General features: G+C 39.9%; 2 protein-coding genes across 2 annotated transcripts; both read left to right on the top strand.

Annotated features, from left to right (window-relative positions):
* The first annotated feature begins 1,870 nt into the window (after positions 1-1,870).
* Positions 1,871-10,188, top strand: LOC128362781 (zinc finger CCHC domain-containing protein 7-like). The gene is made up of 8 exons (XM_053323634.1): positions 1,871-2,231; positions 4,006-4,058; positions 4,201-4,311; positions 5,527-5,697; positions 5,938-5,973; positions 6,202-6,306; positions 6,565-6,682; positions 9,677-10,188. The coding sequence occupies exons 1-8, from the start codon at positions 1,871-1,873 to the stop codon at positions 10,162-10,164; spliced, it is 1,443 nt and encodes a 480-aa protein (XP_053179609.1). The 3' UTR covers positions 10,165-10,188.
* A 1,523-nt stretch (positions 10,189-11,711) lies between these two features.
* LOC128362989 (E3 ubiquitin-protein ligase RNF38-like) lies at positions 11,712-22,985 on the top strand. Its single transcript, XM_053323869.1, has 12 exons — positions 11,712-13,011; positions 16,434-16,486; positions 16,676-16,857; positions 17,581-18,013; positions 19,072-19,212; positions 19,412-19,600; positions 20,246-20,407; positions 20,572-20,675; positions 21,032-21,113; positions 21,210-21,331; positions 21,557-21,656; positions 22,638-22,985. The coding sequence occupies exons 1-12, from the start codon at positions 12,723-12,725 to the stop codon at positions 22,698-22,700; spliced, it is 1,920 nt and encodes a 639-aa protein (XP_053179844.1). The 5' UTR covers positions 11,712-12,722; the 3' UTR covers positions 22,701-22,985.
* The last annotated feature ends 1,509 nt before the right edge of the window (positions 22,986-24,494 follow it).

The following is a 24,494-nucleotide window of genomic DNA, read 5'->3' as shown; positions in this document are numbered from 1 at the left end:
TTGATAAATTATGTTAAATATTGAATCTGTGTCTATAATAACCAGATCATGACATGTAAATATGACATCTGTGGGAATAGAAAGCACTGACGTTTACATTTAACTGATTTTGATTAATCGTTTTTATATCCAGTGATTTAACTACTAATAATGGCAGTCATTGGGACAAAAAAAACGAACAGAGTCTGCAAATCAAAATAAGACACTTCAATTGGCTTACAGAGAGCAGGTCTAGATTGAAGAACAATACATTCTTTCTTATGTTATAGAGCTGTATGGGCAAGGAAGCAAATTGAAGAACATATACATGCTTATATCTATACAGCTAGAGTATGAAGATGTCTGTCACTATCTTTACTTTTTAAAATGTAGCCCATTTATTTATTAATTTGTCTTTTTTTCTATTTGGAATTATAATCTGAGAAATAAACTCACAAATGTGCGAGAAAGAAAACTCGGAAAAAAGGTGTTTTATGCTGCCAAGCAATCACCTCTGCAACACTGGAGAGAAGTATTATGCTGCCGTGGAAGACCTGATCTAATTGTACTCTTCAGTTAGGTTTAACAATAAAGAGATGATTGTGTAACTGAGCATTACACTTAAATAGGTTATAAAATAAGAACACGCAGGCTCCGCTGCTTGAACCGGACGGCCACAAATCTATTACTTTTTCTGATTTTCTGATAACACGTCAATTGCTGCAAATCCACATACTCACTTCCGTTCTACTCCTTCAAAATAAAATCACATCTTCGCTGTGTGAATGTTCAACCGGAATAAACATGAATTGACTCGCTCTAACCGTGTGTTTTTTATCTTAGCCCTGGGCCAGAATCACCATATCATGGCTAAGGATCCGGACTTTGAAAAGACATTGCAAGAAACGGGGTCTGTTCCGGATAAAAAAACCCATACAATGCCAGAGAATATACGAGTTTATTTCTCATAAATTTGAAGGAGTAGAACGGAAGTGAGTGTATGTGTATGCTTTAATATTTGGTGAAATATTGGGATATTTGAAGATGTATTTAAATGGAACCACGTGAGAAGTTTAGAGGGAAAAATCACTATATCAGTATTTGGTGGCGCTGTTAACTCGTAGATGTCTGAAATGTAATAAAAAATAATGGAAACCACTGGTTCAATCTTTAACAATGTGTTCTATATTTTTTATCCACATCTGGTGCTGGATGGAGGAATATCAGTGACATTTTTCAGTTTTCACAAGTAAATATTTCACAAATCGGAGAGTGGGTCGAGTCGTTTTTAAATAAAAAAAACAAAACAAAACAAAACACTTTTTGTTTAGTTTATGTTAAATGCAGGAAAAACAGATAATCAGCCAGGCAATATCAATATGCATGTTTCCTTTTAAAGCTGAAGCTGACTTCCGTGTCTCGGTTCAATTTTGGTTGTCCAACATTTTATTCAAAATTGTAAACAAGCATGGAGGTGACTGACAGATATGGAGGGAAAGTTTTATATCGTTTATTGTACAAAGTCACATCCGAGATGTAATGAACTAAACGGTAAGCAACAGAAAAGTGTCCACACACTTTGTATCGGTTGTGTTTGATAATTTAGAGATGCTACCGAGGTGCTAGTTAGCGTTAGCACAGCCGGTTAGCCTCACGGTAACACGTGCTCTGTTATGTAGACGGTTTCCTCATACATTATATGTAAGGAACAAATCCAACAACCAGTCAGGCCATTTGATATCTACCACAATGCAAGATTTGATTAGAAATTTGTGGTAAAGCAGCAACATTAGCCACCGCTGTTAGCAGTGGCTAACTGTGCTAGCAGTACCGTGAGTGCTCGCTGGGTGGAACTGTTCAGCTGCAGTTTCCGTCAGGTTAGGGTTGTAGTATGGACTTTGCGAAGGAAAACGAAGATGATGATGATGGTGAAGAAGCCGGTGGCGAAGATGAGCTCTTTTTTATTGAGGGCTCCAGTTGTTCAGAAAATGAAGAAGGACACAGCAGCTGCAAACAAGCTGTTCAGCGAAGCAGGGGAGGCTCTCCTCCACTCCTCCTGGCCTTCTCCATCACCTCTGGACAGCTGGTGCACGACACCAGCCCCGACTCACAGGAGGAGGACGGAGATGACAGTGACCAGTACATCGATGACTGGATGATCTTGGAAGGAGAAGAGCAGGAGGGAGACTCAAGCATTCAGCTCAATCTAAGCTACAGGAACAGCATCTCTGACGATGACTCTCAAGATGAAGGTTAGAGCTTTGAGTGCCTCAGTTTATTATCCTCATTCAAAAACCTCTCAGCTAGTGCCAAGAAAATAGTGCTGATTGGGTTAAGGTTGTGGTATTTAAATGTATCTCATTCGTAGACAAGCAGCATCTTAATTTGCTGTGTAAAGAAAAATACAGAGAGAGAAAAATAACAAGGTAACATGGATTTGGGCTCAGCCATTGTGTGCTATTTCAGTACACAGACAACCGATGTGTGCCCTCACCTGGCCCCATATTGTGAATTGATTGATTGATGGAATGATTTCAAGTCTAACCTCCACCCCAAAAGTGTGTTTTTTTTTCTACTTGTTCCAACAGTTGCATGTTAGAACTTCACTGTGCAGAGTTTGTTGTCACATTCATCTGCTGAAATTAGAAATTTTCTTTAAGCTCATTCAAAATCCAATTTTAAGGGGTGGGCCTATAAACATGATTTGACAAATGGATTAGAAGCCCATCTTGGTCCAATATTCAATTTACAAAAGTGTGATGTGGAAACTTGAAACCTCCAGTGCACAAACATTGAGAATGGATTTAATGGTGAAGTATGAGACATCCTGTCCAGCGGTTATACTTTTGTCATGAAACATTTTTGCATAGTCATAGATCCTGGAAGATTTAATGGGGGAGAAGGAGTAGATGTAATTGTAAGGATTTAGGGAAGAACATTGAACTTTTTTGTGGACAAAATGATTTTACAGTATAGACTTATTGAAGCATATCTGGAGGGGACCTTTTTATATAAAAATGTGATGAAGCCACTATTCAAACTGATTTTCTTAATTTCTTGTTCATACCTCTTAAACACAACATTGGTTAAACATTGACTGAAAGTGAATGTTTACAGCTGAAAGCCAGGGGCATGGTGCAATAACAAAGGTAGAAACAATACACGAGATTCGATTTGAATTAATAGATTTTAGCTGAAATTGTGAGAAACATTTCACAATTGTCTATTAGTTTTCTGTCCCCTTAACCTCAGTGTCTGCATGCATATTTTCACCTATGAACACAAGGTGATACAAAACAACTTGCTATTAAGGGACTCAGTTGGAAAAAAGTTTTTATGAAATACTCTGTACAACTATTCAGAGTTTCCTTTTGTTTTTTCCTGAAAAATAAATTCTGTACAACATAACAGATGACTCCATGAATAGCAGTATTTATTGACTGCTCAGCTCAGTTATTTTATGTCCAAATGTTTCAACAGGAGATATAGACAGAAATAAACCCATAAAGATAAGTTCAGATAGAAATTGATTCCTGTGGATAAGTTCATGCCAAAAACAGTACACAGAGTTTTCTGTAAATCTGCGAGAGTGGGTTTTTTAAAACACATTTAGGGAAAGTTTGCTGAGCATGTACTCTGGTTTTCACCTTCACATTAATGAAGATACTCATATTCACACCAGGGAGCTGCACTTACACAACCACTCCACCTTGTCTTTCCAGCCAGCAACTCCACTGAAGCAAAGCGGGTTTAAGTATTTCCTTACATCTCAGTTTATATAGGAAGGTCAAGTGTGTTTCATTAGTTTGCTAAACCCTGACAGCTACAGCTTTTACAAGACAGAATACTTGGAAAGACTATATTTATTAGGCTTGTGACCTCATGTTTTTTTCTATAAGGGTTTGTTTTGGAAGTGTGTGCTGAAGTTCAAGAAATATCTCTGCCTCAGGGTCACAGTTTGATTTTTCATGGCGGAAAACACTTATGCCTTCATAACTTTTTCTTTGTCATTTTCTCCATCAATAGATCAGAATATGAAATCAGTTAAAGATACCTGGGCTGTATCAGAGAAGGACAAGGTAACTTTTATATCAATCAATGTTCAAAAAATACAAAATTCATTATAAAATATGTATGTTGTTTTTTTTGTTTCATGTTGGTGCAGTCTAATATTGCAGCCTGGATTTTCAAATGATGTCTTTATCCTCTCATATTTTCTAGAGTTTCATGGATCAGTCTCTGCTCAGCCAATACTTTGTGCGTGGTCGTCCTCAGATGTGTCACATCTGCAACAGGGCGGGACACCTCGCCAAAAGCTGCTACATCCACAGGGTAAAATAACACACTCACCCACTTTCTCTTTTCTTACATAAACTAAACAAAGTTGCATACTGTCATTAAATTGCTAGTTGACATATTTTATGGTCTTGTAGTAAACAATTATGTATTTGTTTTTGATTAATTAATAACACGGGTTCTGATTTGATTATTTGCCAAGCTGTTGAGATTTCTGGGTTACAATGATCACTTTTCTGGAGTGTCCTGGTGTCCTAGTGGTGTAAAATGTTAAGGGTGTAAATGTGACAACGCTGCTGTGCATTCAACTGACATCAATTAATCAATCAATCAATCTTTATTTGTATAGCGCCAAATCACAACAAAGTCATCTCAAGGCACTTTACACATAGAGCAGGTTCTAAACCGAACTCTTCAGGTTTTCAATTTTAAAGAGACCCAACATTCCCACATGAGCAAGCACTTGGTGACAGTGGCAAGAAAAAACTCCTTTTAAACAGGAAGAAACCTCACGCAGAACCAGACTCAGAGTGGGCGGCCTTCTGCCTCGACCGGTTGGGGTAGAGAGGAGAGAGAGGAAGGATAGGAGAGAAAAGCACACTGAAAATCAACAATTAAGCTAGACGAGAAAGCACAGACAACTCCGGGGAAGAAGTTTAGGTTATTGAATGCATTAATAGTACATGAATGTTCTTCTTGTTCCTTCAGTTGAATGTTTGAGCTCCACTGTGCAGAATGATGTTTGAGCAGAGTTTGACACTAGAAGGCTGTATTCATATTCATCTGCTGAAGGGCAAAAGTTTTTCTGTGCTAATGTTAAATCTGAGATTAAGGCGTGTACCCCTGAGCATGATTTGTAACATCTAAACTTAAACAAATGTGATGTGGAAACTTGAAGCCTACAGTGCACACACACTGAGGACGGACTTTTCCAGCGAATTAAGAGACATCTTGTGTCTAATAGTTAAAATGAAAGACATTTGCATATGCATTAATTCTGGCATTGTTAATTAGGGAGAAGGAGAAGATGCCATTTTAAGGATTTAGACGAGCTAGCTGAACTTTGTTTTTGTTTTGGAAAAACTATATTTGGACACATTTCTGTCCTTCATAGGCATACGCTGCAGTACAGATATTAGTGTTATTGTAATCCTATGATTTAAAAAAATATAATACAACAATCAATAAGAATATCCATCTTAACACCTTGCAAAAACAAAAACAAAATATTTTTTTTGTCTGTGTCTGCAGAAATGTCCCACCTGTATCCTTTGCGGGATCCAGGGCCACTTCCAGAGGGACTGCCCACGCCGACCCTGCCCCATCTGTGGACTGCCCTCACATGGACTCAGACCCTGTGAAAATCCCCCAACTTGGAACCAACACTGTGAACGCTGCGGGATGACAGGACACTTCTCTGACGTGAGTTTGATCCCCCAGGTCTGGCCCCGGAGTGTTTGTGGTGTTGTGTTGAAGCATTTGTCAGTTGTGTGTTGACGGATTCTATAGCCTCAGGCATGTGTTGGACCCTGTTTATGAAGCGTGTTTGAACTCGGCAAACAATTCTCCGTTTCCAGTGCTGTTACTCAATGATTTTTTGTTTTTTTTGGTATTCTTGCTCAGAAGACTAATTTTCTCCTCCGTTTCCTCTGTGTTCCTCAGGCCTGCCCCGATATATGGAGACAGTACCACATGACAGTGAGTTGAAGTCTTTACTTAAGTACACTTTCTCATCCTGCTGTCTTCAGTAAGCAAAGCTCATAAAGCTTCCAAACAATAAATTAATTGAAATGTGGCAATAATTAGGTGTTTTTTATAAACCTGGTGAAATTATGATTCTGAAAGCATCAGTGTGTCTTGATAGAACCTCCAAGAAATCAACTTTTTCCACATTTAAAATGTTCCTTTGTTTGACATTTTTTCCAGATCCGGTTGGAGATTCCCCCCAGCCCACAGAAAGTCCACTCACGCAAACATAAGAGACGGCCTGCTCACTGTTACAACTGCTCTAAGATGGGACATTATGGCTATGTAAATGGACAATAGTAGTAATCCTCTCCTGTCAATCTTACTTTCACCATCTCCCTTTTTCTTTTTGACTTGATCTTCATCTACCGACACTTAATATTTCTTCTCTCTATTTTTTTCTTTACCACTACTCTCCAGTTACTTTCTCTTTGATTATTTCTCTGTAACAGCACTGTTCTCTAACATCCTGCATCCAACTCTCATCTTACCTCTCTTTGTTTTCCCCCTCTCTCCCTCTGTGTCTATCTCTGCCTTAATCAGGAGTGCACTAAAAGGAGGATGATCAGTGGGACATCTCCCTCCCTGCCGTATGTTTGCCACTACGACACCATGGAGGACATCCTCCAGCGTCGCACCAGGATGCAGAGGGAATCCAAAGGTGACAAACACATGTGCATACACACACACATACACACACTCACACACACACACACACACTGCAAATGAAGTCTTCAGCATTCACAAATAAGTATGTAAGACTTTTAATAACGCACAGCAGCAGAAGGAGACAGACATGTTTTAAGCTCTAGGCTTTCCTCAGCATTTCTGAGACATATGTGGGTGTGACCCCTATTAAACAGCAGCCAGGGACCTGATGATGATTAACTACCAGCTGATACAAATCACTAAAACAACATAATCAAAAGACAAATACTTGCAAGAAAAATTAAGTGATAAGAATGAATATGTCATTCTGTTATTGCAACAGCCAGAATTAATTTAACAATAAGGAAATATTTGTATGTACAAATGTAAACTTCCACAGTAAATACAAATACATAAACATCAATAATAATCATCTGTATTCATTAAAAACAAGACAAAAACAATTGATCATTTAAGCCTTGAGGATACTCAGTCTGTAAGTACTGTACCCAGTAGGCCTCTCCTTATAGAAGTCTCCTCCCTTTATCTCCTCCCCTCAACAGTGGCTGAACAGCCTCTGTACCCAGTGAACCACAGCCTACAATCTCCATGGCCAACAGAATTAAAATGTTTGGCTACAGACACTTAAATTCTCATTTCTATTCAATTCTCTTCTATTTTCATTTCTATTTCTTGCTACACTTATTCTCAATTCCCTTTTTGTTTTGCCCACATAGCAAAACCCACAAGGACATTTCAGTAGATGGACTACATGTGATTCTGCCCCGGCCTGACTTTTATTTTTCTGCCTGTGTTGGGGTGTAAAAAATGGCCTGCTTTGATTATGGCATTACAAATCACACAACTTGAACAAGGAAAATTTCCCAGGGAAAAGGAGCTTTAAAAAAATGTGAATGGCTAACACAGAGATCTGTCTTTATAAATCTGTCCTGGAATTACTTGATCGCTTAGTAACCACTGTGGGAGACTTAACAAACTCCAATAATGGTGACACTAGACAGAACATGCCAATGTTTTCTTACAACACATTTAGCCAACTGAGAAACAGGTGAAAAGATAGTAGTCAACACAACAGACTGTTGTTTGAGAATTCACTGCTAGAAGACTATTTCGATCTTTTTTTAGACAAATTTTGGTCATAATTCTTTTTTCGGAAACAAACACACAGGCATTAGCCCGTCTCTCAAACTATTCCTCAGATCTACAGATTTGTTTTATTCCTTCCAGTGGACTGTAAAGAAAGTTTCTTTTCAGGCTGTATGGATGTTTACTTGAATACTGTAAAAATATATTTCTATCCGTTTATTTGTAAAAATTGGGCATATAGGGTGGTAACAAAAATCTATATTCATCCTGTGATGTTAATTGATTACTTACTGCCCAATCAAGAGTTTCTAATTTCACTTGAGAACTTAAGTGTTGGATCATAACTCAGATCTTCAAGTGCCTGTTTATCTTGTGGAGATAAACTGGAATAACATTTGTTAAAACCTGGAGAAGAAAACAAAGACTGAACATCATCTTCAACCAGACAACAAAATATCTGTACAAAGGCATTGGTCATTGGGATGATGAATATTTTGGGCTTAAATTTACTGCCAGCTTGTGACTCCTTAGTTATCTCCCCTCCGTCGTCTTTTTAAACAAAGATCATTTTGCTACACAAAAATATTTAAATAGTTCAACTCTTGTGGTAAACAAATGAGCAACTTTTTGGGGGGCACAAACAACAGACCTTTAGACAAAAAGCTGTTTCCTGATCACTTATCTGTCTCTTGGATAAGTTAATTATATTGGAGGCCTAGGAACTCTGTTCATGCACCTGTCTGTGCGTCATGTCGGTTTTCTCTTGTGGACCCTTTGGATGATTCATCGTGGTGACTCAAAAAACGTAATGTGGCAATAGTTTAATTCCCAGATGAATCAGATGACAGCCCACTGGAGACAGTTCATCACCTGTCCTGTGCTTCCCTGTGCGTCTTCTCTATTCATCCAAATAGCCAGGGATAAACCCCATCATTTTTGTGATTCAGCGTGTCTTATCAATATTTCTTGAATTTGGTCTCAGACAGATTCTTTTGATAGGAATCCATCAAAGAGGTACAGCATTTATTCAGCTCCATCATCTGCTGTGAGCTGAACTTGGACTGCATATCCCTCTGCAATCCCAACATTTCTGATCGTGTTTTGGATAGCTCCTCTTGTGTGTATTCAGTGATCAGCAAGTAACTTGTAGTGAACGCTGGTTTATATTATATTATATTATATTATGTCACCAATAGTAGTGAACACTTAATCAAGACCTAACAACACTTGTTTCTCCTATGTTAGAGAAACATTATGAGAGGTCTTTCTTATAAAATACACGTGATCAAAAAGCTATTTAATTACAGATCTAATCTGTTTCACAAAGACTGTTCATATAATATTATGTTTGTGCTATGAAAAATGCCTTAGTAACATTAACCATTAAACTGATACATTAAACAAAAAAATATGGACCATAGTTTTTGATAAGGCAATCATTTTAAGCATTCATATAATATCAGACTCATGCAGTTTTAAAAATCGATAAAGTGGAACCAGAGTTTTATTTTCCTTGTCAAAAACTGCTGCATACATTACCCACAATGCTATTCAACCACCAATATTTTGGTCAGAGATTCTGGTGTTATGCTAGTAGAGGCTAATGTAGATATGAGCTGTTAAGCTTTAAGCATAGATCAGGAATGGGCTACAGAGGTCCAGTAACCTCATTTGTTCTTTCTAACTCCAAATAGTTTTCATTTTCAAACTTGTAGTTTTTAGCCACAACTGACACTGACTCAAGTGATGTCACACACATTTGTGCAGACCACATTTAGACAACCTTTTCTCACAGGCAGTAGTATTCTCCAACAGAGTTTCCCTTTTAATGTAACAAAAAATCTTCTTGTAATTTAAGGAATTCAAGGAGATTTTCTTTACCAATCTTCTCTGTTTTCAGAGGTTGGATCCCTGTTGCTCTCAGAGCAGCAGCAGTCCGAACCAACAGGGGAGAGTAGCGAGGAGAATCAGACAGCACAGTGGAAGAGCAAGAGGAACCAGGAGGCACGGAGCCGGGGCAGCAGGAGGAAGACTTGGCCAGAAAGGCGCAGAGAGAGACAGGAGGTGAAGAGGCTGAGGAGGGAGGCTCAGGCCAGACGTGAAGGAGGACTACTGCTGAGGTCCCAGGGTCACTCTGATGATGAAGCCTGCACTGCAGATCCCCTCAGGTCCGCCCTTTATGGTCATGGACAGTCCACACCCCCTCCACAGAAGAAAATGAGGAGGGATGAGGCAGGTGGCAGAAGGAGCAGGAAGAGCAGAGAAGCAGAGAGGTGGAAGAAGAGAGGGGGGATGAAACGTGGAGATTTATATACATATGTTGACCTTGACAGCAGAAGTAAAAACCTTCTTTCCCCAAAGCAGAGGGTACGCCACCGAAGAAGATAAAGTAATTTATTTTTTTAGGTGTGACTAATTACAAAATAATTTGTGCTTCATGGTCTTTTGAGTGATTTGTTTATTTAATGTCAATACAGATACCTGTAGAATAGGAGGATATACAGTTGAAGGATGCTAATTTTTTGTGCAACTGTATGAATGTACTTTAGAGCTTTAACCTTGAGCTACAGTAGAAGTACATCTACTAATATTAAACTGGCTGGGCCAAATTTTACACATGTACAGTTTTCAGCATATTTTGGAATATGTTTTTACACACTGTGCCTGTATTATTTGACTCATGTATCATATGTTGTGGGACCAGTTTGTTATGTCCTAAATTACATTGATGTTTTTACAGTAATGTTCCCTTTTCTGTCATTAAAATACTTGAAACCAGGTCACAGACCTTTAATTAAAAGTTGTCAAGAATAATATTTATATTGTAAACAGGGTTGGGAAGGTTACTTTGGAAATGTATTAGTTTACAATGTAAAGTGTAATAAGTAATGTAGCTATTTCAATTACTTAAAGTAATGTAACTTATTGCATTTGATTACTTTTCTAAATTTCTAACAAATGTTTTCAACTGTTACCAAAATCTAAATTCAAGTGTTTTTCATGGACACTGACATGATTTTTAAGGGAGATCATTTCTTATAAAGCAAGATTTATTTCTCATTTGAAAATGTATTAACTAGTTCATGAAGATTTTGGAATACAAAATGAAGATATTTTTGAAAAAAGTAAAAGGTCTGATATGGGCATAAGTCATTATTTATTTACAAAATATAAAAAATAATGATTTCAAAGAATTAAAATCAGAAATATATGTATTCAGCAACATGTTAAATATTTTAGGAAATGAAAAAACCCTCCTGAGCAAAATCTTGAAGGTCTGACATCATCAGATGTAACCTCCTTTGTATTCATCAGCATTTTCTTAAGTAAGCGTTTTCTCAATAACTTAATGGACAGTTACATTTATTTTGTAAATAACTTGCGTAACGCCGTTACAGCAACTTGCCAACACTGTAAATACAATAAATGTGAATGTACAAATAAAAAATGTGTTATTTTTGCTGAAAGATAGAAGATGATTGTGTGACGTTTGATATGTTAAACACATATGAGGATAACAATAAAACATATGAGGCAAAGGTTAATTTGGTCTTCCAGCTCAGGCGTGTGTAGCGAAGCTGTATGAAGCTGATCTTTTTCAGAGCTTATAGTATTTCTGGTATGAAGCTGCTGAATTATTAATGAGCTGAGCAGATGCCCGCGGTATGCCAGGCATAAGTAGTCAAATCTCATAACAAGCGGCTACCTAAAAATCGACTGTGACAGCCGCTGATCAACATATATTTTTTTGCGGCGTGTTGTACAGATTGTAAGGTCACTTTGCGTTTAAGTCTGTGTGATTTACTTGAAAGTATAAAGCGGGTCTGTCCTGTGAAGAGCTACATGTTTGTCTGTGATCGATTGGGAGTGACTGGGCAGAGATGTGAGCCTCCCATTGATTGATCTCCACTACACTCCCCGCTGACCGGAGAAAACACTCGACAGCGAATACGAGAGGGGATTTAAATTGGACAAATATTGTCCAGCTTACTTGACGTATAAGGTAGCTATCTTTTGCGTTCATGCGGTATGAGCTAATCCGCCAGTAGCAATAGTTAACCTACAGTCTAACATCGATACAGTGCGACGTTTGCTAGCTGGTAATGTCGGCACTGTTGGACTTGTTTTCCCTGCCAGATCCTGCTTCCTGTTAGCCTTGGGCTAGCTGGAAAAATCAGAAATTATGCTAATGAACGAGCAGGTATAGTTAGCCAGTGCCAAGGGGTGTAACTTTACCACTTAGGGTAGGCTACCTGTTGCAGTTTATTTGTAATTTATTCACGAACGTATGCTAATAACTTTGTTACACAGCCAGCTATCAGGGCAGCTGGTTTCCTTTAGTTTGCTAATGCTCGGTAGCTAGCCATCTTGCTTGTGTTGAGGGATTGAAGTATTTAACTTGGCCAGCTTTCTGGTGGCGATATTCACCTCAGTCAGTTACAATTTCATGTTTATATATGCGTCGGTAATGGGCGCACTTGTTTAGGATCTAATTGCTTTCTATTAATGGGTTTAAAATACTTTATTTCACTGTGTCTGAGCCAGTTAGAGCTCCGCTGTGATCAGACAAAAGGGAGCCTGTTGTTGTGGTAACGACATTATCCAGAGATAACCAGCCTGTTTCATTAGTGTTGTCATACTACATGCAGATATAAGTAGGGTGTTTATATTTACTTATGCACGTTGAAAAGTGGTGAAATTAAAAAGGGGAAGAAGAGTGGATGGTGCTTGTGCAACATAAGCTTCCCTGAGCTGCTTCCAGGTGTCTCCTCTCATATTAAAACACCAGCTTTAGATGCGGTAGAAAACACTCCGGCCGTCAGCAGAGGTAACTAGCAGGGTAGAGACACGGGCTGAGAAGGGAGGATCCTGCCCGTTTCTGAACGTCCATCTCTCCAGCCTGTCTTCATCACGTCCAACCAGCACCGCCCTCCTCCTCTCCAGCCATGGACCCCCCGAGGACTCGGTCGCGGTCTCGGTCTGGCTTCTATCATTTCGGCATGAACAGCAGCGTTGGAGGCAACAGTAGCGGTAACGCAGTCGGTAACGGGAGCATGATGAACGCCAGCGGAGGAGGGGTCAGCTACCCGCAGCAGAGCAACGCCGGCTGGGCGCCGCACCACGGTGGCCGCAGCTACGCGGAGAGCCAGCAGCAGCAGCACACCCAGGGGAGCTACCTGTCCGCAGGGGCGCAGCGCCACTCATCGCACGGAGCTCACAGACACCCCGGGGCCGGTAAGCAGGCTTCAACAAACAGGGCCTGCAGCCTTGCTAGATGCATCACTACACACACACACACACACACACACACACACACACACACACACACACACACAGAGGATACACCCCCTGGGGGAGGGAGAAAGACCACTAGCAGGCTTTGAGATATTTATCTAAAAGGCTTGGTGTTTCCAATGCCAGCTGTTGCTTGAACGGCCAGCTGTATGGCTGTATGCAGTGTCAGGTGCTCTGTTTTAGAGGTTTGGATAGCATTTACTCAGGTAAATAAGGGCATGCTGAACGTTGTCTGTATATCATTACCTGGCTTTATACTCATATCTCACTGCACAGTGCTAATTATCCTGGTCCTCAGTGTGAATTTAGCACTGCAGAATTTTCTTTTGGATTGTCCAAAAAATGTGGTGTTGAAAGGCCTACAGGTCATATTATGTTATTCCTGCTAAAGTAAGGACCCTCCATGTCTTAAATTTAGAATTAAAGTTTGAGATGGTTTTATATAGTGATATGTAGACATAGAGAATATAAATGAAATGAATATATCTGCTGCTTGGTCGATGGAAATGTTTATAGACTGATTAAAAGAGCAGTTTGTATCTTTGAAACAAGCCCTGAATGGGTTTAAATATTGTGAAATCTAAGTTCTTTCGTCTAGCAATTTTATTTAATGTTTTAATACATTTTAATTTAATTTGTTTTTATTTGAGACTGCTCATTGCTGTGACATTTAAGCCCTTATGCTATTCAGGTTTTTAAAGTTAGCCTTTAGCCTTTGCAAAGCTGTGTACTTCCCTCACCATCCTAAAAACAATTAAACAGATCTCTCATCTGGTGAATTAGTAGAGCGGTGTTAGAAATTGTGAGGTGTAGTAGTTTTAAAACATTATTCAAACACAAACAAACAGATGAATTAACAGACCTGTGACGGCATGCTGTTGCACTTTAAGTCCACTGTAGTGTTGGTTTCTGACCAGACCCAAACTCACCTGAGGAGACAATTAAATACTCTCCAAAACCCCTCAAGACATATGTGGGGGAAAATGTATGAAATCTCTGGAAATACTTCATCCCGGCATCCTTTTGAAAGCTATTTTTCATATCTTTTACCACTGACACCATTCTGCGTGTTCGATGCCAACCACTGGAAAGTGACCGAAGAAGCCTTCTGTAACACCAGATTGGATTGCCCCAAAGGCAAAAAAGTGCAGCGAATGCATGAAAGCAGGCTTTTATTGGGTCCCTGTTTTAATAGCATTTCTGTTGCCAAACACTGAAAATAGACACACACACACACACACACACACACACACACACACACACACACACACCAGCCATCAAGGAAGAGGCATATGCAGCTGCTATGAGGATGTAGGCAGATCACACAGCTGGGAGATACACTCTTTAAGTCATTCACATAAACCCCTCTGTGGTCTCTCAATTTGAGAAACGTGTGTGTGCTTGCTTCCTTTTGGCATCTCAAAGAATTGTGTCATACTGAGTTTGGGGGAGTTGTGAATGTGTCCCTCTGTTTTTTTATTTTATTTATCCTCTTCCTTCACTCCCCCACTTTCAAGCACGTTATCACTCAGTATAGCTTTATTGGTGATTATTTAAACCCACAACCTTCTGACGTAGCCACCAATTAAATTTTTTTTTTTCAGATTTTCATTAATACTGATATTAATGTGAAGTCTAAAATAGATTCTCTATTTCTGGCAAGTCTCTCCTAAGTAATAGCTCAAGTCCTTGTATTTCAGTGAAAGACAAGGAAGAACTTCCTGTGAGGTGACAGCTGATACTCAAAGTTGACAACCCTGCTTGACGTGATTGTCAGTTGTGGAAATAAAAAAAAAAAAAAAAATGGTGTCAGTCTTCCCCAGCAGCCATGCTCGGAGGAAACAAGGTCGTGTCTCCTTGCCAACAGAATCCGTCCAGTCCGCCTTACCATCCCCTCTCCCACAGCCCTGAGGTGAATCAGCATAAACAGACCTAGTTCTCCACAAAACACACGAGCAGCTCAGAACCAGGACCCCATGAGGTCCTAAGCAAAGGGATGGTAGATGAATAAAGATGCGAGCCAGCGTGTTGCCCCTACTGTCGGCTAGTCAGTCAATCGCTGTCCCTCTGTTCTCCGCAACCACTAGTAGGGCGTCTTTGAGCTGTCACTATCGGCAGACTTCATATGGCTCTGGAGTGGCGTCGCAAAGGCGAGAAAGGGGTGGTGGTGGGGTTTCTCTCAGATCTGTTGTTTCTGAGGAGGCAGAAGAAGCTGTTTGGATGGGGAAGGCATAGAGGGAGAAACAGAAAGATGAGGGGAGGAGAGTTTTTTTTTTCCTTTCCCCTTTTTTTTGGTGATTAAAGGTTTTTGGGGCCCTGCTTAGAGGAAACTCTTGTCAGCTGAGTTCAAGGACATCCTTCTTAAGCTGCAGAAATGTGTGTGCACACACTGCATCCAGATTTGCACATGTGGACTGTCAGATAAACAGCTGTGAGTGCATTGTGGTTTTCTGAGATTATGTTTATGACATTATCGCTTTATTCAAAGATGTAATATCTCTTTCCTCCCTTTTTTTTTGTATCCTTTAAAAAATGTTTTTGGGAACATGACAATCTCAATCATATAAGTAAGGAAATAAATCCAGATATTATGCAGATCTCTTTTTTTTGTGACACTCATTTAGTCTTTGTAGAGAGATTTTCATATATAAGAGGAGATCGATGAACAGCGTGAGCACTTATTGAAAAGCTGATAATGGTTTGCTGTTTTGCTCAACGATACTGCTCAACACAGGGACTCGAACCCAAGACTTCTGTTGATGCTTAGGTCCTGCCTTCACTGCTCTCTAGTGCTGATGAAGAGTCATGGACAGGATTCAAACTAATCTAATGTGTTGCTAACTTTGGAAAGCTGAGAGCTCAATGCTTTTCTCTGTAGATCAGAGGGAATGATTTGTCTGTGAGAGGCAGAGAAAATGAGTCCAGTGTGACATCTTCCAGAGATGGCTTCCTCTCTTCTGCTGCTGCTTTTTTTCCCTTCTTTTTTCTTCTTTTTCTTTTTTCAAGCAGGGGTTTGAAAACCCTGTTTGGAAGACACCCTTACTGAAGGCAGGGGGGCTGGAGCGTTTGGCTAGCAAGATGTCAGATGTGGTTTTTGCTATCACTGTTGGATTTAGTGTCGTCAAGGTGGTAGAATTGTTAAAGCAGATCAGCCAAAGCTGTGCTGCATCACAATAATCACTTTTTTGGCATCCGCTGCATTCATAGAATGGAAACCAAATCAAAGGCTACCAGCTGTCTCTGTGTTGTTGTATTTCTGTTGGCTTAGCCAGCGTATGGCCATGTGTCTTGTGATGTTGATGTTTTTCTCAGCTCTATCTTATCTGATTAGGTTTTTTCTTTTCTACTTCTCTGGCCTGCAGGAGGAGTGCTACATTTTCATCCAGATAACGTTTGCAGCGAGGATCGGGACAAAGTAAGTATGAAACATGACCCCTGCCTGTTGCCTCGGTTTGCGCCTGGTCTGAATAGGAATTGTGTGTCATTGTTTTCACTCTGTTATTCATCCTTTCCTTTTTTTTTGTCTGTCCTCCTTTTGTTTTTTTCCCCCCTGACCAACCATCCTCCTCCTCCCCTCCTCCTCCTCCTTCACCTCTGTGTACAGATGGAAGACAGCCCAAGCCCGAAAAGGCAGCGTCTTTCCCAGCAGTCCATGTTGGATCTTAACTCCGCCCCTCCTTCTACCCCTTCCTCTCCCATTCGACCCTGGGAGCTTCCTCCCAGTCGCAGACCACACCCCCACTACATGCCAGAAAGATGCCACACGCCTGTTCGCAACCGTCGCAGGTGAGTGTGTGTGTATGGGACAAAACACATAGGTCTTCAATATATCTATGTGTGATCTAAAAATATCTATGTGAAGTTTGTCTTGTAATGTATGTGGCCTCAAAGTGCTAAATAGGTACTAGTGAAATGTTGATTAAAACAATCATCTGATTTAAAATATTTTGTATGAACAGAGAATAGTTGTAGATTAGAACATTTACCTCCTAACTATTTTAATAACAGATTTACTGCTTTTCAATTACAGATACCAAATGTTTTCTCTTTCCAGACTCTCAAATAGAGATTTAAAGATTTGTTGCTTGTTTTTAATTTAATTGTAAATGGTCATTTTTTAAAATATGACATTTGAAGTGATGGATTTAATTATTTATCAGTGAATCAAATAATTGTGAGACTATTAATTAATAATGAAAATAATTATTAGTGGCAGCGCTTCATTGAATACATTTAGACTTTGATTGAAGGTCTTAAATCAAACAAACTGCTTGAATATATTGTAGTGCGCTTGTGATGTTTACACAGTAATGTTTATTAATGCTAAGTTAAAGTGTGTGTTGATGTTTTGAATGATTTTTGTTTTTAATTAAATTTAAGTTGTATGCCAAAAATCTAAATGTGTAACTTTTTTGCAGTAGGTGACAGCTCTGGTATTTGTGATGATGCAAATGACTATATAGCTCCTTCTGCCTCTTCCTTAGTTTTCCCCTCTTTCTTCCACCTCAGCCCTCCAATGAGACGGCAGCGTGGCCGGAGAGACCGTTTGACCCGCCACCACCACCACCACGCACACAACAACCACCATCATTACAACGGCAACAACAACCACCATCACCACCCAAACGCCCACCATCACCACCATCACCACCACCTACACTCCCATCACGGCCCGTCGCCAGGCCACCAGGATGAGAACTATCGTCACCAGGCTCCTCCTCAGGGCTACCCACCTTACAGCCAGCAGCCTCCCAGAGGGCCAGGGCCTGGGCCTGAAGAGCGCCCCAGTTACCATCCCCCAAACCCCTCTCCAAGGCCCCTTCATCAGTCACCAAACCTTTCTCCCAGGCTGCTGCACCCCGCAGCACATCCACAGCACCCCCACCCTCACCCTCACCCATCCCAGCAGCAGAGCAGTGTGGTGCTGGACCTCCACGAGCAGGTGAGTATAAAAGACATTGGTTTATGTGAAAAAACATTTACCTCTGACACGAGCAATTTTGAGATGGTAAGGAGTTATTTAAAAAGAGAAATGTTACAATTGTTGTTTTGTGCTTTGAAAACAGTGTGATTCTCAAAAGTCATCTTCCTGTGCAGCTCCACTGAAAAATGTAAGATCAGCTACTCATGGGCATATTAGCTTGTTTGCAGTTGGAGTTGTTGACCACAAAGAGTATCATTAATGCCCCCCCCCCAATGTTTCACTGGTGTCTGTTTTGATCTTGAAACAGTTTTACCAGCAACTACATTTCTTGTCATTTATCAAGGTAAACTCATCACAGTGTAGGAGATAGATTCATTTAAGTGATGTCAGCATGTCCATTAGCATGTCTGACTTGTCTGTTTTTTTTTTCCTGCGGGGGATGATTCATTGGAAAGTTTTTTTTAATAGGCCTGGGTGGTAGAGTTTATTGGCAAAATGAAAACTTCACCCTGGAGAGACTGGGGCTGGTATCATCAATCAAAGCATAAAGCCAGATACAAGCAGGACTTTGTTTTAAAGCTTCATATTCATTTTATAACAAATTGTTTCTGACTATCACTAATTTTGGTGGTAATGTGAACATTTAATAGCACTAATTGGATTTGATTGGAGGAGTTCACATAAGTTGATAAACTTTAACGTTAGTCATAATTGCTGCAGGGGTAATTTTCACCTGGAGGAAGTTGCAGGTGAAAAAGTGAGTTTTAAGGTGTTTGACCTCAACCAGTTTTATTTGAATTAATTTACTGTTTGAATTTCTGGAAAGATCAGAGCCGTGGGCAGCGATTCTGTTGTCTGGAACCGGGCTACATCCTCTCATAGGCATCATTAAATTACAAATACAAAGAGGTCTGTGAGGTATAATAAAAGTCTGACACATTTGTTTGATAGATATTCTGATGTGTTTAAATTTCTACCTAGAGGATGTTCATAGGTCCTCTATATCATAACTCCAGCTCAGCTTTGAATCACTGTCTGGCTGAATAAAGCTGAGGATATTTTCTTTATTCTTTTAGGGTTCAGCTCCAGTATCATATCCTGTGTCTCCTCCCGGTGCTCCACCTGGCCTGCCACCTCGCTCTGCCCCTCAACAGATCCCAGCATGCTCGGTGGTCTTCAGTGGACAACACTATCCCGTCTGCAGCGTACCTCCTCCTGTAAGTGTTGGTCTAACAAAGGAAAAGTAATTTTTCTAGATAGTACAGTCATTGCACATTTTTTTGAGTGACTAACTTGATTTTTGTTTGATCAGCCAGCATCATGTATTTATTTCTCTGTTTATTTCAGATGCAGTTCTTAAATACTGTTGGCAGCATTCTCTACTGTAACATCCTCTCTCTTTCTGGTCTCTGTCAGGTCCTTCAGACTTGTTCGGTGCAGCACTTACCCATGCCCTACCCATTTCCATCTCTGCTGTCCAGCGACCCGGCTTTCCTGCTTCCTCCTCCTCACCTCCCCCATCCCCCCACACACCTTTCCCACCATCCACCTCACCTTCCCCAGCCTGGACAGTTTGGACCCTACCCGACACAGCAGGCCCGATCGGTGAGTAGAAAATTCTATGTTGTGTGAGTGTTGGTTTGTCTTTTACAAATATTTTTTGAACTATTACTGCTATACATTTGAGTTGAAACAATGTGCCATTATGTTAACGTATTGATAATATCCAGAGAATCAGGTCTTCTTGGTCCTTCTCGATCCTACAGTTGAATATCTGGGCTTCACTGTGCAGAGTGACGTATCTGCTGAAAAGTTTGTCAGTGCTCATTGAAGACTCAGTTTTAAGGTCCTACAATCATGATTTGTGGCATCACAAATAATTTTACAGTGAAGTAGGAGACATTTTTTACCCAGCAGAAATTAAATATATTTATATATTCATAGTTTCTGGGTTTGGAGGGAGAAGGAGGTGGTGTAATTTGAAGTACTTTTTTTGTATGAGACACAAGTTAGTGTGTGTGTGTGTGTGTGTGTGTGTGTGTGTGTGTGTGTGTGTGTGTGTGTGTGTGTGTGTGTGTGTGTGTGTGTGTGTGTGTGTGTGTGTGTGTGTGTGTCACAAGTATTCCGCATAAATGTGTCTTTTTTTTCCTAGTGTTTCAATTCCTCCTTTTTTTTGTGATCTCATGAAACCACTTCAGATGGTAATGTGTCTCCTCCAACTACCTTTGCTTCTCCATTCATCTCCTCCAGCCGTTACAGAGGATAGAGAATGATGTGGAGCTGCTTGGAGAGCACCTGTCTTTGGGTGCTGGTCTTCACTATCCCCCTGCCACCCACCCAGCCCTCACCCCACACTCCACACAGCTTCACTTCCTCTCCCATGACCCCCTGCCACAGGAGTTCTTCGGAGTGGTGAGTGATGAGAATAAATACATAATTAATCCCTTCTTTTGGAAACATTTTTATTGATGCACTCAGGTGTGTGTGTGTGTTTTTTTTGTTGTTGTATTTTTTTTTTTTTTTTTCAACTTCTGGCAAAAATGAATGATTTTACTGGTATGTGTTCTGTGTCGTAGTCCTATCCAAATTTCATTCCTCGACGTCTCCCGGGGCGACGGTACCGCTCACAACAACCACTGCCACCTTCGCCTTACCACCCCAGCCTCCTGCCTTACTTCCTGTAAGTACATCAGTAAACTATTGTGCTAAGAGAAGACTGTTAAGAAGAAAATGTTGTATTTCTAATTTTTTTAGTTAGTAGATGACCTTTTGATATGTACTTTTGGAATTTGTAATCAACTGCATGATCTTGATGATTATGTTGTGTCACTAATATTTCTTTAGTTTAAACAGACATGGAAATTAAGTCTGTAGAATATGATGTGCGATTCCTTGTATCACCCGTTTAATAGCAATATGAATGCTATCAGACCTTCTATTTGTAAACCTTTGACAGAAAGTTAACAACTACACAGCTTAGTTGCTTAATTACTTACTGATCATCAGGAATTCTGTGTTAAATCTCTCCCTCTGTAGCTCAATGCTGCCAGTCCAGCCCACAGGTCCTGCAATCAGTCTAGAGCTGGATGTAGATGATGGAGAAGTGGAAAATTATGAGGTCTGTCCTTTTTAATGTTTTGATCCTCTTGTCTATATGTTTGCTGGATGCAGACCGTCTAATCGTTGGTGGTGTTGCTGATGTTTTGATTCACAGGCCCTCCTGAACCTCGCTGAGCGTCTGGGAGAGGCCAAACTCCGAGGACTGACGAAGGGAGACATTGAACAGCTTCCCTCCTATCGGTTCAATCCTAATAACCATCAGTCTGAACAAACACTGTAAGTTCTTTTTAATGCCACCATATCATCAGATGTTAATAGTGATGGCTCTTACAACAAAATTCTTCCACTTTATTTGATCATCTAAATAAATTGAGTGTCTTTCCTAAATTCTGCCATCTAATCAATAACAATTAAACCTAAGTGTTCCTTTGGTTCCTATTTGTTAAGCAATAAGTTTCTTGTGTTGCCATACTTGACATGCTAATACCTATTGTGTTGCAGGTGTGTGGTGTGTATGAGTGATTTTGAGTCCCGCCAACTGCTGCGAGTTTTGCCGTGCAGTCATGAGTTCCATGGGAAGTGTGTCGACAAGTGGCTGAGGGTAAGTAATCCTCCCATAGACCACCGCTGACTAACATTGTGCTTACAGATATGTAACCCATGATTTAGTCTAAGGCTTATTACACATTGTTTGAAGGTGAATTTGAGTCTCAAAATAGATGTATCACATAATAGCACACTGATGACTGTTTTGCTGCATTTGGAGACGTATTAGTCGCGTATTGGTCATTCAATGTCAAATCAGATATGGTTGTTGCAGCACTGTCTCAGATTTTTCTAAAACGTTGTCTTTATCATGAATGGGCCACAAAACCAAGGCCTATAAAATATCTATTTAAATGCCTTCATATGTTTTTGCAGCACTTGATATTATTTACAAACATGGCTTCCCATATACTGTGTTTTTGAGGCTGTGAAAATGAAATAAGCTCAAGGGCTGAAAAAATATGAAAACACTGAATTTGAATAGATATTTCAGAGGCCTTACTTTTGGGATCCAAACATTAAATAGACAAAATCTGAGATGGTGCTGCAGTCACTTATCTGGATTCTGTCTGACTTGATACAGAATGACCCTCATTATCTCTAAAAGAGAGAAAACTGTTTTTGGTTAACGTCACAAACACTCTCTCTGTCCAAGTGTGTGTTAACTGAGTGACACAAGCACCTCTTAATTATACAAGTGTTGTGAGAATCAGACATCATTATCGTTAATAAAATGTGTAAACCACGTTAAACTCCAAGACAGGAACATCTGAAAAAGCTGAACACATACCTCAACACGTGACTTCCCACCGACAATGCTAAAAAAGACAAATTTGAAAACAGTCTTGTGATTTACAAGCATGAGATGATGCCCAAAGCCTCAGTGTGAATTAGGTTATCAGGAATACAAATCACCAGTTTGAAATCTGTAGCCAAAACATTTTTTTATAGGGAAATCTAGTATTTAGTTAATGTTCTAATGTTTGTTCTAATGCCTCACAAAACCTAACTTTTTGTTTCATCTTTCTATTCACAGGCCAACAGGACGTGTCCCATTTGTCGGGCGGACGCCTCTGAGGTCCAGAGAGACTCGGAGTGATCACATGATGGAGCTAGACACTCCGAATTGTCTGTCAAACACGTTCAGCACTGCCTGCTCCTGATCTAAACATACACACACGCGTGTTTGTACACACACACACACACACACCCACATGCTGTTTTCTCTTCTTTTTGTGTAGCACTTTCTGCCTCTTCATTCTTTAAGTTGTTTCTATCCTCTCTCACTTTTTGTATTCTCCCTCCTTTTTTTCACATGCATAGAGGCTCTCACCTCTTTCAGTGAATTACCTGTCTGACCCACCATTTTGAAGTGTGTGTGTGTGTGTGTGTGCGCGTGTGTGTGTGTGCGCGTGTGTGTGTGTGCGCGCGTGTGTGCACACGCGTGTGTGTGCGTGTGTGTATGTGTGCGTGCGTGTGTGTGCGTGTGCGATTTTTAGACGTCCTGGAGCATGCCTGAGTGTCTGCTGTGTATCAGACAAGATTAATGACATCTGAGAGTTTTTGCTCCTACGAGTGACTGACTAAACTTCCTGTTTGTACGTTTATGCACTGTCTGTCTGTATGCATACTATGTGTGTATGTATGTTATAGACTTTAAGCCTTTTCTCTAGTTTGACACTAAGGGTCCATGCTGCCACTATACTTCTCGGTTGCCTATTTGATCCGCTTGTTTCAGTAGATTATTATTATTATTATTATTATTATTATTATTATTATTACTCGACCATTTTAAGTGATTGTTTTCCTGCCTGGCAGTTACCTCATCATTCCGGTTTTGGTCATCATTCATTACAAGCGCTTCACAGCACTACTTTGAAATTAAGCACATTAAATACATTTTCTTTTCCTTTCTTTTCTTAGCAAAAATAAGTTTGTCTGTGACTTTGCAGTGGCACATGATATATATATAAATATATATATACTGTATAAATCTATGAATAACTGTATACCAAATAAAAGGCTTGATATGAACTTTTTAAACTTGCATTTTGAATATATATTTTTTTCTTTTTCTAAACAGCAGATTAAGAGCTAGTGCTGGATTTATTTGTTAGATGCCAAGTGAAGGTGGACTACAGACTAGTGCTCCACATGGCACACAGGTTTTGGTCTGGTGTTGTGATGGCTTCAAACAGCCACTAGGTGGTGTCACTGCTCTTCCTGATTACCACCACTCCACATCTGCCAAAGTTGCAGTCCTAGTTTGATTTCTCCAGGTATGTGTGCATAAATATGAAATGACACAGCTGTGTCTTTAAATAGTAACCACCCTCCACAAGGATACACAGATTGTCTAATCCTGAGTTCTTGACTCCACTGTTAAACCTGTGCGTGCCTCTAAAACAACCACAATAAATACATCTAAGGAAGGGGGCATGAATGAGCAATTTAAAGAGCAACTTACGATATCAATAGTTAGAGCTCTGTAAGTGATGCATAATAAGACTAAAATATGAAGCTGTCCATTTATGGAATCATTCTAAATATAAATATATAATGTACTAGAGTGGATTACATATCTTAAATACATAAGATGAATGATTAAGGTAAACTTGATAAAATAAACAAGTACAGTTGTTAGATTATGATTATATATGAATCTGCAAGTGAAAGACCCAAGGAGTTGGAGCAATCAGACCAACTTAGACAACCTTATGAACAGAGTGTATTATCAGAGAAATGCCCCTTTAAACTTCAATAATATTAAAAAAGCAAATAAACATCCTCATATGGTTGGTCTACACACAGGCACTCACAGCTTGTATCTGATTCTCCTCCGTCACTTTCACATGTTTGTGGCCCTGACCACACACAGATATTTCCCGAGCAG

The sequence above is a fragment of the Scomber japonicus genome, chromosome 8 (assembly GCF_027409825.1).
Source record: "Scomber japonicus isolate fScoJap1 chromosome 8, fScoJap1.pri, whole genome shotgun sequence".
Taxonomy (NCBI): Eukaryota; Metazoa; Chordata; class Actinopteri; order Scombriformes; family Scombridae; genus Scomber; species Scomber japonicus.
The sequence above is the reverse complement of the archived record's forward strand: the minus strand, read 5'-3'. Positions and strand labels throughout refer to the sequence as shown.

What these genes read in the sequence shown, in the direction of transcription:
- LOC128362781 (XM_053323634.1), top strand. Translation starts at nt 1,871, where the DNA reads ATGGACTTTGCGAAGGAAAACGAAGATGATGATGATGGTGAAGAAGCC. An exon ending in CGATGACTCTCAAGATGAAG is followed by an intron (nt 2,232 to 4,005) that starts GTTAGAGCTTTG and finishes CTCCATCAATAG; the next exon opens with ATCAGAATATGAAATCAGTT. An exon ending in GATGCAGAGGGAATCCAAAG is followed by an intron (nt 6,683 to 9,676) that starts GTGACAAACACA and finishes CTCTGTTTTCAG; the next exon opens with AGGTTGGATCCCTGTTGCTC.
- LOC128362989 (XM_053323869.1), top strand. Translation starts at nt 12,723, where the DNA reads ATGGACCCCCCGAGGACTCGGTCGCGGTCTCGGTCTGGCTTCTATCAT. An exon ending in TGCTGGACCTCCACGAGCAG is followed by an intron (nt 18,014 to 19,071) that starts GTGAGTATAAAA and finishes TTATTCTTTTAG; the next exon opens with GGTTCAGCTCCAGTATCATA. An exon ending in GAGAAGTGGAAAATTATGAG is followed by an intron (nt 21,114 to 21,209) that starts GTCTGTCCTTTT and finishes TTTGATTCACAG; the next exon opens with GCCCTCCTGAACCTCGCTGA.